Source organism: Hippoglossus hippoglossus, chromosome 4 (genome assembly GCF_009819705.1).
Source record: "Hippoglossus hippoglossus isolate fHipHip1 chromosome 4, fHipHip1.pri, whole genome shotgun sequence".
NCBI classification, from domain to species: Eukaryota; Metazoa; Chordata; class Actinopteri; order Pleuronectiformes; family Pleuronectidae; genus Hippoglossus; species Hippoglossus hippoglossus.
In genome coordinates, this window is record NC_047154.1 from 4,444,503 (window position 1) to 4,458,293 (window position 13,791).

At 41.7% G+C, this 13,791-nt stretch overlaps 1 protein-coding gene across 1 annotated transcript; it reads right to left on the bottom strand.

Annotated features, from left to right (window-relative positions):
• Positions 1-495: 495 nt before the first annotated feature.
• On the bottom strand, positions 496-12,886 carry hs2st1b (heparan sulfate 2-O-sulfotransferase 1b). The gene is made up of 7 exons (XM_034583468.1): positions 12,303-12,886; positions 9,825-10,063; positions 5,162-5,247; positions 4,647-4,785; positions 3,724-3,821; positions 1,920-2,077; positions 496-1,816 (listed from the first exon to the last, which is right to left on the bottom strand). The coding sequence occupies exons 1-7, from the start codon at positions 12,424-12,426 to the stop codon at positions 1,590-1,592; spliced, it is 1,071 nt and encodes a 356-aa protein (XP_034439359.1). The 5' UTR covers positions 12,427-12,886; the 3' UTR covers positions 496-1,589.
• Positions 12,887-13,791: the final 905 nt, after the last annotated feature.

The following is a 13,791-nucleotide window of genomic DNA, read 5'->3' on the forward strand; positions in this document are numbered from 1 at the left end:
TCCTCAGAAGTATTGAAAAAGGAGCATAGGATGATATATTTAATGTCAATGTCAAATTCTTGTCAGAATTGTCAGTTTAAAACGATTTTGTATACTATGCAACAACAATCTGTGGAGTTTCAGCCTTAACTTCATGATGTTCAACATGTCAATCAAACATGTCATCATCCAAGCAATCTAACAAACAATCCCATTAATATATGCAGGTATTTTGGACCTTGGGACAAGGTCAGGTGGGACAATGCTGCTACAATTTCAGCAAGTTTGTGTCTTAGTGAACATGTAAACAAGCATATTTTTTGTACACCCCCAACTTCAAAGAAGTACAAGAGCAAATAGAAAATTATTTTTAAAAAAGATGCTTGTTCAAGACTGAGTAGTGCCATTAAGAGTGCAGTGAGAACTAAAGCGTCCTTCTGCTCATCAGTGCCATCTTGAATCGCATGACACAAACACACACATTAGACTCAATCGAAAGCAAAAATAGAAAGACCAGAGATATGAAAGTTTTGTATTTAAGCTGTTAATGTGGTAAGTGCAAAACAGAGCAAAAACAGGAAATGAACTGAAGAATTAAGTAAATACACAAAATAAGAGGAAACATGATTGTGAGATCACTGGAAAATGAAAAACAATAAAAGTGTCTTATACATTGCATTGAAGGCACTATCGCTTCCACCTCTCCCCTTGTTGCACACTGCAGGAAATAACCCTGTGAGCAAGACAAATATCCATTTAACCCTGTACAAACAATCTTTTCACTGTTGATTAGGAACTTCCTCCAGCTCAATGTGCTCTTTCCACAGGTTAAAAAACAGCAGCAATCAGTTATATCAAAGATGCACGTCATCATATCTGTGACAAAATACTGACACAATGTGTAAAACGTCTAAATCTTGAGAACATCTCAGTGGGATAAAAAAAGTACTATTCACGCACCAAAGGATGCAATGGTTCAATCTATGTTCTGTTGCTATCATTTGGTCCAAAAGCATAACACTGTGTTAATGCAGTGTGTATGACCGCAGCTTGTTTTCTATGTTGTGTTTTGTAACAGTTACATCTTCTGTCATTTGTAAACCGGTGCAACTAAGCTGTAGCGTGCAAAAAAACGTACTAAAACAAATGATTGTTTGTTTCAATTTGCAGTGGAAAAAAACAACACATTTAAATGTAATTTTAAACTTGTTGAACTAGTTGAGGTTTGAGTTGTTTTAATCGCAATGATCCAACCAAGAAACCAAAACACATGACTTAACAATCCTCCTTGTGTTTGGCTCTCGAGATGCAGCACATTCAGCCTGCTACGAGCAGTGATTCTGTCTCACAGCTCAGACTGACACTTTATCCATGTGAGGTTTCCTCAACAGCTGCACAGCAATAAAAGAAACTCAACACATTCCTCATAGAAATTCCACACTACAGTACCTTCCTGTACTTCAACAGGCTCCAAATTAAAAAAAACGGAAATAACTGAAGTACAGGAACAATAATTCCAGCATTCATGTGTCCCTTCGTGCCCCAGTGTATACGACTTGTAATAGTGTTTTTGTCCGCACAGCCCTTGTCACTATATTCTGGCTCCATGTTCAGTTCACTTTGGGGTAGATCTTTTCATAGAAGAAGCTCTGGCCCAGGACATTAAGTTCTCCATCCTTCTCCCTGACAGCGTGTGCACGCACAAACTGAAACTGCTCGAGTGCAAACTCGTAAAACTCATTTTCGATTTTCCAGATGTTGGACTGCTGCAGCTTGGCTTTTGTCTCTCTGGTGGGAGGCTTCTTCTCGGTAGTCTTTCGCAGGTGGGACTTCTTCCCTGGGGTAATGTAAGACAGCTTAATGAGTCTGCCGGTCAGGGCAACACAGGGTTAATACTGACTGGGAATGTGAGGTGGGACAATGTGCAGGGTGTTTGGTACCTGTCCTGTAGAGCTCTGTGGCGCCCTTGAAGAAGCGTGGCAGTGCTACTTCCAGGATCATGATGAAGTCCTCCAGGTCCTCAGTTACTCCAACCAGCAGGTACTCATTCACCAGGTTGTATTTGGCCTGTTCCAGGGCCCATCTACTGCCTGCATTCCTGCACACAACATGTTGGACATAAATCACTGCAAGTAGACCCGAGATCAATCCAGTTGGTGTTTCCACTGTGTTTGCCCTGATGTAAGTGCAGATCAAATTCAGTGATTGGCTCTGTTTGCCACATGTCTCTCATTAGTTTTGCTATGTACTGTAGAGCTGTCATATGCATGATAATAATGCCAAAGTGCTGGTAACTGAAATCGCACAATGTTGTTGTGGTCAGTGTTGTGCAACTTCAGTTCACATTAATAGTTGAATTTTTTAACTAAGTTCAGTCCTAATAATTAACAAGTTCACGCTCATATCTTCAATTGTTTTAACCTCTTGAAAGCCACCGTGTCACTGGTGGACATTACGGACACAGATAAGGTAACATATGCAAAGATATGTTTTGTCTAAATGGACATAATATGCCTCATTATAACACAAATTGTACATGTCCACAAAGCCGGTATCGACAAACATGCTACTTGATGCTAACAATACAAGCTCAGACACCACAGATTCCAAAGAGCAACGAACAAGAGCAAAAAGGTCACATCAAAGAGCAACATAAATAAGTTACGTCTTACCTCTGATGTTTTGTCAGATTATTTTGTTTCAATTCATAACTCTGATAAAGCCTCTAATCCAATGTCATAGCGCCACCTATTGTTCTTCTTCTTCCCTCGGTTTACTGGCGGTCCCGATTAAAACCTCTCTAACTTAGCTCTGCTTCACTTTATTAGAATAAAATGAGGCACAGATAGCATTCAGATGTTGTGCTATAGAGGTTTTGGGTCAAATGATTTCACACGGGTTGCTCACTCTTTGTGATTGGTCAAAATGAAATCATTAATTTTACTGTACTGTAAAACAAGAGTGTCGCTCCCGAGTGAGTAAACAACACTTACATTGTGCTCTAAGAATACAGTTTCTACTATGTATTGTTTTCTAGTTACTGTGTTCACAGAAAATGTGAACATGTTTGCTTAAAAGGTTAAAGGGATAGTTCACTCATTATCTACTCACCACTATGCCGATGGAGGGGTGGGTGAAGTGTTTGAGTCCACAAAACCCTTTAGGAGTCTCAGGGGTCAACGGTGTTGCAGCCAGATCCATTACGTCTGGAGAAGAGGTCGCGATTGACTTCAATTGTATTAGATTTGGCTGCAACACTGTTTACCCCTGAAACTCCAAAAGTGTTTTGTGAACACTTTACCCACCCCTCCATCGACATAGTGGTGAGTAGATAATGAGTGAATTCTCATTTTTGGGAGAACTGTCCCTTTAAAGCCTTGTAACAATTTCTGGTGCAGAAAAATCTTATCAGAGCATCTCTCCATACCAAGCTTCTGAGCCGTGGGTCTGAAGTTTATTAAGTTATTATTTTTGGCTAAGGAGGTAGGGAGGGTCGTCCACTAACCAGTGGGTTGGTGGTTCGATCCCTGGCTTCTCCATACTGGCTGAAGTCCTTGGGAAAGATACTGAACCCCCAAACTGACGGATGTGCCAGCAGTGTGTGAGTGACGCATGCGGCACAAAGATGCACTGTATACATGTGTGAATGTGTGAATAGTAAAACTGTACTGAAGCACTTTGAGTGTAATGTATATTAACTGTAAGTGTGTTGTGCTTGTGATGAGGAGAGTGCCGCCCACTCACCAACACTCTGAATGGTGGCCACAGAAGAAGGGGATCTGGAGCCAGAGCTTCTCAGGAGCACAGTCAGACCCCCCTGATGACACACACTCATCAAATGTCTATAAGACAAACACATAAACACGAGCGCTCATAAATGAATGTGCAGACAAACTAGAATTACCGCACTGCAGTTGTATGCCTCAGCCAACCAGTGCAGTTCCTGTGTATATATTTCTAAATGCTTTTGTACCAGATTCATATTAATGTCACTGTAACCTTTACCTTTGACAATTGAAACTGAATCACTTTATCTTTGATTCCAAATGACAACTGATCAAAAGTGGAAGAAATTCCCTCAAGCAATCTTAAGATGTTACATTTAAGAGGCCAGAAACATGTTTTTTGAAGCCGCCATGGCCTTGACCTTTGACACTGAAATCTAATCAAGTTATCAGTGTGTCCAAGTAAATTGTGTCAGATGTAATAAAATTCTCTATGGTCAGTCCTAATATGTCACATTCACAGTAACATGAGGCCACTGTGAACTTGATCTTTGACCTCCAGGCACAAAATCAAATCAGTTCATATTTGAGCCCAAATGAAAGTTTATACGAAATTTTATAACATTCGCTTCAGCTGATTTTAAGATATCATGTTCAAGAAAAACATACACATACTTTGTGACCTCGACCTTTAACCACCAAAATCGAATCAGTTCCTCCTTTAGTCCAAGGGAGTATTTGTACCAAATTTAAGGAAATTCCCTCAAGGCATTCTTGAGATATCGCGTTCACGGGAATGGGACGAACGGACGGACGGGCAGATGGACAACCCGAAAACATAATGCCTCCGGCCACTGGCTGTCACAGGCGTGGAGGCATATTAAAAAGGCCTGAGGGGGCCGTCAAACAAGAAATCACTGAGTAAGAACTGTAAATAAAAACCTTTTTGTCTCCTTGTTTTCTTCGTCGAAGGCCTGGTCTGTAGTCATCTCCAAATCGCAGGAAGTAGTAATAGGACACCAGGCGCTCGATAGGGTCTCGCACCACGTTTATGTACAGCGGCTTCCGCCTCACGCCATATCTACACGAAAAGACAAGGGTTGACAAATTGAGAGACCAAAAGACGCATGACCCAGGCGGCCGTCGCATTTCTACACCAAGTTTACAGTTTATTCCACTTGAGAATCAGCGTCTCCATCAGTGAAAGAGTGTAAGCATCAGTGAGGACCGAGACAGCGACTTAACAGGATCCCTCTCACTGAAAAACACTTAGACCATTAGGGTAATTACCTGTGATGACTAAGTGATAGTGTTGGAGGAGATAAGCACAACAATGTGATTAATCAACGCTAAAGCGCACGTTGAGCAGTCAATACATGACCTCCCTTTATCTGCTCTGCTAACTGTTTGTAACTAATGTGGAAATGAACGGTATTACAGGAAATGAAGGGCCTTACTTTGAGAAGTCCAGATAAGCTACATGGCCGTGGAAGAAGCCCGGGTTCATCTCTCTCCACGAGGTGACATTCCTGACAAAGCGCACCTGTAACCAAAGATAACGGAAACGTTTAATGGAGAGGAGGGGAAACTGCAGGAGAAAGGAAAAAGGCCACAACAAAATACAGGGATACAAGATCAAGTGGCTGATTTGGTTGAAGATGGACCTTTTTTAAAAAAATGCTTTTAAGTCTTTGTTCTTATTTTCAAGAAAGTTAAAAGGCTGAGGTCAGGTTTGTGGACAGAGAGTTTTGAGAGAGTCTGTTGCATTTAAATCAAATTGGTTTAAGAAAACCTTGCTGCAGCAGATGATCTCATAAGTTCATCAGCTGACTGAGTGGCTCGCAGACTTCCTTTGACAATATTAAAGGTGAAGGAAGTTAATGAAGTTAGAAAAGCTTCAACTAAAAAAATCGAATTAAAATTGTGAATGCTAAGTCTGTTACATTCACATATGCACATGATATAAGAGTACGACGAATAATGATCAGTGGCAAAATCCACTGATTAGCCGTTTTCAGAATTGGAGAATTGGGTCCTGACCTTCTCCGGAGTTTGCCTCTCACACATGAACAGCGCAGCAGGAGATTCTCTGCTAAGACGTCACTGCAGCACAAATCTCTGGGCTGCTCAGGTGAGGGGGGGGGGGGGGGGGGGGGGGTGCAGTAGGCAGAGACAGGACGGTTTGTATTATTTCTGCTGCAGAGATCTTGTGTTCTTTCAACCCAGACGTGTTATCACCAAACCTTCTCAACATCTTTGTCAGTGTCTGCTATTGTATGGCTCCACTTTTTTATGCAGTGAGTGATATTTTGGGGTTTTCTCCCATGTTAGCGTTGCGTGTTAGAAACGCCTGGCTTGTGGTGAATCCAGCGGAGGATCTCCTGCTGTGTTCTTATATTGGCTCCTCCAGACTTTCTGCAGACGTTTGCCTCCACACATGCAGCCCCTCCGCAGAAAGTCTAAAGGATCTCTAGAGTTCATTACATGTCTGAGAGTAGCAGTAAGTAGTAACTTTCTTATTCTGCAATATCAATTAGTTTTAACATGAGTAAGGCTCAGAATGATTAACCATCATGGTTCATATACAGATAATTGTGTTGAAAAGACTGAAGAGTGGCTCGACTGATGGAGGGCCCAAGGTGTCAGACTTTGAAAAGCCCTTAATAACAGCAAAAACAGGCTGCACCATACAGGCTGTTAGTTAATATAATAACATGCAGTGGCTTCACAAAGTATTCAGACCCCCTCACTTTGACTACACTTATTTTAGTTTGCAAATCTATCAAACCTGAAAAAAAGAAAAATAAAGAATGTAGAAGAAGTAGGAAAAGCCTTTTTGCTCAATATTGTGTTCAGGTGCATCCTCTTTGCTTTAAAGAGTCCATCTGTGTACAATTTGAATTGCCTAGATATGGTTAGAAAATACACACCTGTTTATATTAAGTCCCAGAGTTCTCACTACATGTCTGGACAAAAACTAAGCTTTGAAGTTCCAAGAACTCTCTGTGGAGGTATTTGAATCAATTATGTGTCAAAGATCAGGATAAGATTAAAGCAGGTTTGGAAACACCAGGCCTCTTCGTAGAGACAAACTGAGCCTCTGGGTAAGAAGTCTCAGCGGAGACATGGAGACTGGTTCGACTTGAGAGAAGAATGAAAGCAGCTAAAACAGAGTTTCTTTAATAAAACCAGCTCCAGTGCTCACAAGACCTGGCGGAGACCTTGGTGACAGTTCTCCTCTTCAGTTCAACAGAGAACTGAAGCACCCAGACAAGACAACACTGTGTGCGACTTCAGGACACGTCTCTGACTGTCCCTCCTAAGTGGTCCAGTCAAAGCCTGGACTTAAACCCCAAATGTCATCTGTGGAGTGACCTGAGGATAACAGTTTACAGATGCTTCCCATCAAATGTGACAGAGCCTGAAAGGATCAGCCAGGGAGGATAAACTGCCTAAATCCAGGTGTGCACAGACTTAGCCAAGAACCCTGAAAGCTGGAGCTGGAGCTGCCAAAAGGCCTCTACAAAGAAACTGGTCCAATGTTTTGGAAATGAGAGACTTCAGTTTTTGAGTTTTCATACATTTCTAAAATGTTACTCTTCATTGATAAGTGTGGATTGATGGATTCTCCTTTTTAATAAAACAATTAATTAAACTCTCCTAAATGTAGTAGTTTTCTCTTCCATTGTATACAAATGATGCAGAGGACTCACTTCCACTTACTGCAACAGTTTTTTAAACCCTGAAACACATAAACGAAGGAAAAATTAATGTACTTTAAATCTGACTAATTCCCGACATGCTCTCAGACTACATGTGGCTCCAACAGGTGCCCATAGGTGGACTGTATGAAGCCTGACAGTCAAATCCTAGGGCTAGAGGGACACACACCCCTTGCTGCTGCTGCTGCTACTAGTGGTAAATGATTGAAGGCAACTCAAACGGGTGAGTCAACACATCTCTTATCTGGATTATAGTAGCAGAACAGTTCAAGCAAACCTTTAGAAAGTAAATCAAACTGAAACTATCTCGGGTTTTGAAAAGGGAGGAAGCCCCAATATTCCTGCTGCATTCACACACAGACTCACTTGGACATTTGCAGGCATTTTGTAAGGGGTTTGGCAGGAAAAGCTCCGGAAAACGTCTGGAGCAACTGACTCAGGCCTTTACGTCCACACATAACCTCTTGAAAATTTCAGGGAAATGTCCAGACTTCAGTGCATGTCTGAAAGCAGCTTAAGATAACCAAGTCAGGTAAAATCTAAGAGATGCCCTTTTAACTGTGAATAGCAGCAAACCACCTCCATTCTTTACAGTTATCTTTAACACCAACTCTGTGGTCTGGGAGAGAAGAAACTATGACGAAGTAAAACAGACTCCCCAGTGTTGGCCAAGCTAAATGCTATTCCTGGAAACAAGCGTGAATGTTCCTGCAGTGAAATGAGCTGCACTGTGATGTAGCAGCCGACTGATTTTCTCCCCTCGTCTCTGAAGAAGTACTGTTTGTGAGATGGCAGACAGGATATTACCTTGGCACTCGCAGCCAAAAATAACATGAGTATAACTTCAGGGCATTTCCACTCTGTGTCCTAAGCTGCACTGACAGCAGTAGAAACGCAGCCGGTGTAACAGGCAGTAATGTGTGCTGATGCTACACATATTCTCTGGAGCTTTGAAAAACATACACAGAGTCTGTATATTTGCCCCAAGAATAACACCATTTTATTTCTAACCAAAACGTCAATGTTTCAAGAATTCGAGAACTTTGTTGTCATTGTGCAAGCGCAAAAGAATTAGTTATTCTCAAATCAAATTGTGCCTGTTATAAACAATAACAAAGTAAATATTCAAATATGTCTAAAAATAAGCAACTTTATTAAAACTGTTGCTCGATTTTGTGAACTGTGGAGACAAAGGTGCTCAGAAGACATGGAAACATACTAAGAGACACACGACAGATCACTAACTTGAGAGAAACGTGGTGAATATCTGGTCGTGACTCCAAAACAGGGGTCCTACGTCACACTGTGAGGGGGATTCAAAGATGGCCGACAGAAATTTAAAAAGACCATCTCACAATACTGATACGACCAATGTATCTATAAGCGACCGTTTCTCAAGGCACGACGAGCTTTACATTCTCCTCCTGCTGTTAGGGTGTTTTATGTATTAATACACAAACCATTACAAGGGGGGGGGCATTGTTGCCTGGCTTCAATGTTCATAGCGACACTGATGACCTTTTATTGATTTATTAATAGTGTATTAACTTGTCTTGTAGCCTATGATTCAGGAGGTCTTATAATTTTACACTCTTCATACCTCAAACCTGCTGTCACAACCTGTTAGATCCACGTGACACAGTGTGGCTTGTCAGAATTTTGAAAGATTCCTGAAATATCACAGTCGGCAGACGCCTTACCACACAACTGATTAACTTGTTTTAAGAACTACAATTTTGTCTTTCTCTCTGAACAGTGAAACGAAGAGACTTTTAGAGAGGCTTTAAGGAAGACTGAGGCTGTGCGTTTCAACAAAGAGACCAAGATGCTGCGAACAACCCTGTGAAACAAGGGATTAATGGTTTGTGAGACAAATGTGCCACAATTCTCTCCTGTAACAGCTGCTCTAATATTATTCACTGACATTAAGAGTTAAAGCAGCAGATTAATGGTCAAGCTGATCTATGGAATCAAGCCTGAGTCTGGCAGTTAGTTTGCAATAATGATGGTTTTATCATTAACAGTCTGTAAAGATCCGTAAAGCAGGCTCTTTCCTGCTGAGGACAGAAGGTAGAAAATCGTTTTGATAACAAAAGGTTCAAACATTATGAAAGTGGTCTCCCTTCATAACTGGTTTGAGATTAAATATCTATTTATTTACGTCTCATGAGAAACATCATCTCTTTCACAGGAGAGACCTGACCAAAATGATGATGTAAAAGAAGTCTCACATAGTTGATCTAGTGAGATGTGGGGTTATTTTGTAACACAAATGAAAACATGATTCAAATGTGTTGTGCACTGACTTTTCATGTTTTGTATGGGATCCTCACGTCTCTATTGGCTTGTTCTACTTTGCACCACTGCTTGTAAATGCAGCAATGGCCCGTGCTCTTACCTGGTCTTGTAAAGACATCACAGGGTTGTTTTTGGTCGTGTTGATGTGCAGGACGTGGAAGTGATTTTTCCCACACAGGTCGTAGGCGATGTTAGTGAAGGATGTGCTCGCAGTCTTGGGCACTCGGTTGTAGATGACGACCGTGTCATCATTTTCTGACAGTGGCGAGATTTCCCGCCCGGCACTTTCGCTGTGACGCTGCTGCACTTCCGCTAACTCATATCTGGCAATGGCAAGTTCTGAGGAGGCACACATGATTGTATTTACCATTAATGATCAGACACATATATACCTTTGAAAAGACATTTGAATATAGCAAAATCTGATTTCTTGGTTGTCAGTTGCCAGTATTTCTAAATTAAATCAAGATAATCTTCAATTTATATGATTATGAACTGGCTGCTTTTATCTGCTTTCTGGCTTTTAATGAGCGAATAAGATGAAGCCTATTGTTATTCTCATTCAGCGGCGCACACAGCAGGTGTGAGACCAAAGACAAAGGTACATCCTTTGTACAAATGAACAAGTGGTTTTAAAATTAGGGCCAGCGAGGAGTGTTTGCACTCCTTAATTAAGGAAATCAACATAGTCCTTCAAAAGACAATAACATCAAAACATGTAATTAAGCTTTTGACGATAGTGTTGACAGGAGACATAATTAAAATATCAAAGTGTTTTCTCTCACTTCTCTTCTCCACAGCAGTGTTAATTAAAGCTAATTACAGCGACGGTCTTATGAGTGTCTCTTAGGCCAATGTAACGCAGATCGATATGCCTCATTCCACTCAACGGTCCGCTTTAATGGACTGCAGCATGGAAAATGTCGCAATACATATAAACATGGAGACATTTTTTAACGTCTTTGTTTCTTCCAACAAATACTACTGTACTGTGAACCAAAATAAGACGATTAAAACCCAGGTCGACTATGTTGCTGCTGATGTCTGCAATGATCGATTGACATTTGAATGTTAGTTGATGAAGGGGTCAGTTCCAATGCTCTCATTCCTAGACTAGACAGGTTTTTATCAGCTTTCTTGGTTCACTCTATTAAATCTGCTCATATGAGAGACTATGAGTGGATTGGCTGTCTCTTAGGCAAGACACCCCAGCCGGCAGTCTACCCATGAGATGAATTTGAAGACAAGGGCCGAACGTACCACTCATAAATTTGTCGGAAAGTAAATTAAATATATTTCCCTCCTAGCCCACCGTGAAGTATTAACAGGCGACAGTATTTAATTAATATTACGGGTCTGATTTACAGTAGATGTTACTTCCAGGATTCTAAAAGAAGAATAGCTACAGATTGAGTTTCCACAGTTTCTAGACATTTATTTGGTTTGAAATCATAATGCGCTCACTGCAATAATACAGTGGGGATGAGGATCCTGTTTGGACTGACAGCATATTTATGGGATGCATATAATGCCATATTCTGAAATTGAAAAAAAAGGCATTGAAACGTTGAACTCAGTGTTTGAAAGCTTGAAATCTAACAATATTTTATTATTTTTATTTTTGCATGATTGAATCTAAGTTTTCAAGCTTTGTATAATGTTTAAAATCGCAGAATTTTTTTTCTCCCACTGGTTGGAAACCTTGTAAACAGTGATCTGAAAACTGGTGCACTAACGATGGAAAAAAGTTCTGAAACATTGAAACTTGAGCTTTGAAATAGCAAATCTTTATTTGAAAACTTTGCTCACGTAACCCTGCAAGTCTGTTATATCAGAGTTGAGTTTAAATTACCCACTTTTCAGAGATGAGCCCACACATTTGCAAACTTGGGAATCACTTGAGTTTAGGCAGCTCTGTCCCACAACTCTGGTCTGAAACTCCAAAACTGATGGTCGGAAAAAAAGTTGGGATCCTGATGCACTGGGAGAGCAGTGAGAAGTTTGAATGTCTGAAAAGGTCTTGGGAGAAACACTAAAAAGGAGCCCTCCAGTTTTGAAGAGAACTTAAATAAAATGCAACATATTTTTATTAGACTTCAAGCCTTTAAACACAGAGTTTCAACATTGGGTGAATGCAAACGGCTTCAACATTAAAAAAACAAACCCTTGTTAAGCTACATTGATCATATATACACTGGTCCAGTTCAGGATATATTGTGACAGCTGAGATTGAGGATGAGGATGCATTAGGAGGACAACCGGAGTTACTCAAGCTCGAAATAGAAAGTGCTTTTTTAATCTCCATAAATCAGAGTCTGCTGATTTCTTGTGATGCAGTCATTTGCGTCCATTTGAACAATCCATATGTCTCCATAGCAAGTGACTGTTGTTTAATCAAACCTGAGTACGTGTGTTAAACGTCCTGGCCCCTCTCTGATGATCTGTGTTAAAACTGGGCTTCGAACCCAGACACTGACTTCACGCCAACATTTTAAAGTGTCACACTTTGATTGAGCACAACCACACAAAAGCAACAAACTGATGTTTACAAAGTCAACCAGCTTTGTTTGGCTCTTACCGAGTTTGGCTCGTGACTCCTCCAGACTCTGGATCTGGTTCTCGATGAAGAGCATCGCCACTCCAAACGCCAAAACAGCCAGCAGCTGGACCTTAGACGGCATCATGGTCCTCAGACACCCCATCGGTCAGTCCGCCAGGTGAATCATCAGGGACACAGACAGTGGGAGGTCCAGTGCTAAAGGCTAACTCAAACAGCTACTCGATTATACGAGTGACCGAGTTGAGTCACTTTAAACCAAACCTGAATGACGTTAGCTATTTAGCGCCATCAGATGTTGCAGGGATCAACAGCCTGTGGGATTAACTTGCCTTTAGCCAAACAAACTACTAGCAGCTAGCTTCTCCGCTGGCATCATAAAGCCGCGTAAAGCGCACAGGAGCGTCTTCTACGGATGGACACCGCGGTCAGTGCGTGTGTTTAATCCCCGCAGACAGCTCACAGACTCCATGAAGCTCCGTCCACGTGAACACGGCTTGAAAGTGAAGTAGAATCATCTCTGACAGCGGCTTCAGACTGCAGCCGAGCTCCGCAGCGGCTCGTTAGCTGCTAGCATCACTGACACGTCGCTTCTTCGGGTTTACCGGAGCGTCAGCAGACAGTGTTGCAGATGCAAGGCGCCATCTGCTGGACTGGAGGGTGTGTGACACACACACACACACACACACACACACACACACACACACACACACACACACACAGAGGACAACAAATGCATAAAAAAGACAAGATGTTAAACATGAGTTTTACTTCTATGGTCTTCATCTGTGATTAAAGTATGACTTTGAAGTTGATCAAAGGAATCCTCCTTTGATAGGAATCCATTGATCAACTTCAAAGTCATACTAGTGTTGTAGAATGAAACAGATCATAGCAAATTAGCTCACCTATTTAAGAGAAACATTTGTCAGTGGAACCAGACACGACGACCGTGAGCCAACGTCAGACACACGAGAAACTTCTCTCCAGTGACTTTCGACCATCACAAGACAAGAGAATACTCTACAAAAACCTTTGTACACAGCTACAGAAGAAAGTACTCTACAGAAACCTTCTTGCTACACTGCAGCACCTGTTAATCGACATGGAGAGGATCAAAAGCTCAGGAGATGAGCAACACAAGTGCAGCATGAAGAAAAGGCTCCGCCGAGCCCTCCAGGACTCGCAGAGGGAGAACCAGGAGCTGGCGGCTGAAAACGCCCGTCTGAAGAAGCTGGAGGCTGAAAGCGCCCGTCTGGAGGAGCTAGAGGCTGAAAACGCCTGGCTGAAGGAGCTGGAGGTACTAAACGGCCGACTGGAGGCTGAAAATGCCTTGCTGAAGGCTGAAAATGCCCGGGTGAAAGACCTGGAGGCTGAAAACCAACGGCTGGGGAAGCTGAGGGCTGAAAACGCTGCTCTCAAAAAGCAGATCACCATGAAAAGTATTTCCTGGGGAGAAGAGAGGAAGAACATGGTCGAGAAGTTGGAGTCTTCTGCCTCACTTCTGTTG

Coding starts and splice junctions, on each gene's coding strand:
- hs2st1b (XM_034583468.1), bottom strand. CDS start 12,426: ATGGGGTGTCTGAGGACCATGATGCCGTCTAAGGTCCAGCTGCTGGCT. Junction 4,786..5,161: donor GCTTATCTGGACTTCTCAAA/GTAAGGCCCTTC, acceptor CTTTTCGTGTAG/ATATGGCGTGAGGCGGAAGC. Junction 2,078..3,723: donor GGCCACCATTCAGAGTGTTG/GTGAGTGGGCGG, acceptor TGTTGTGTGCAG/GAATGCAGGCAGTAGATGGG.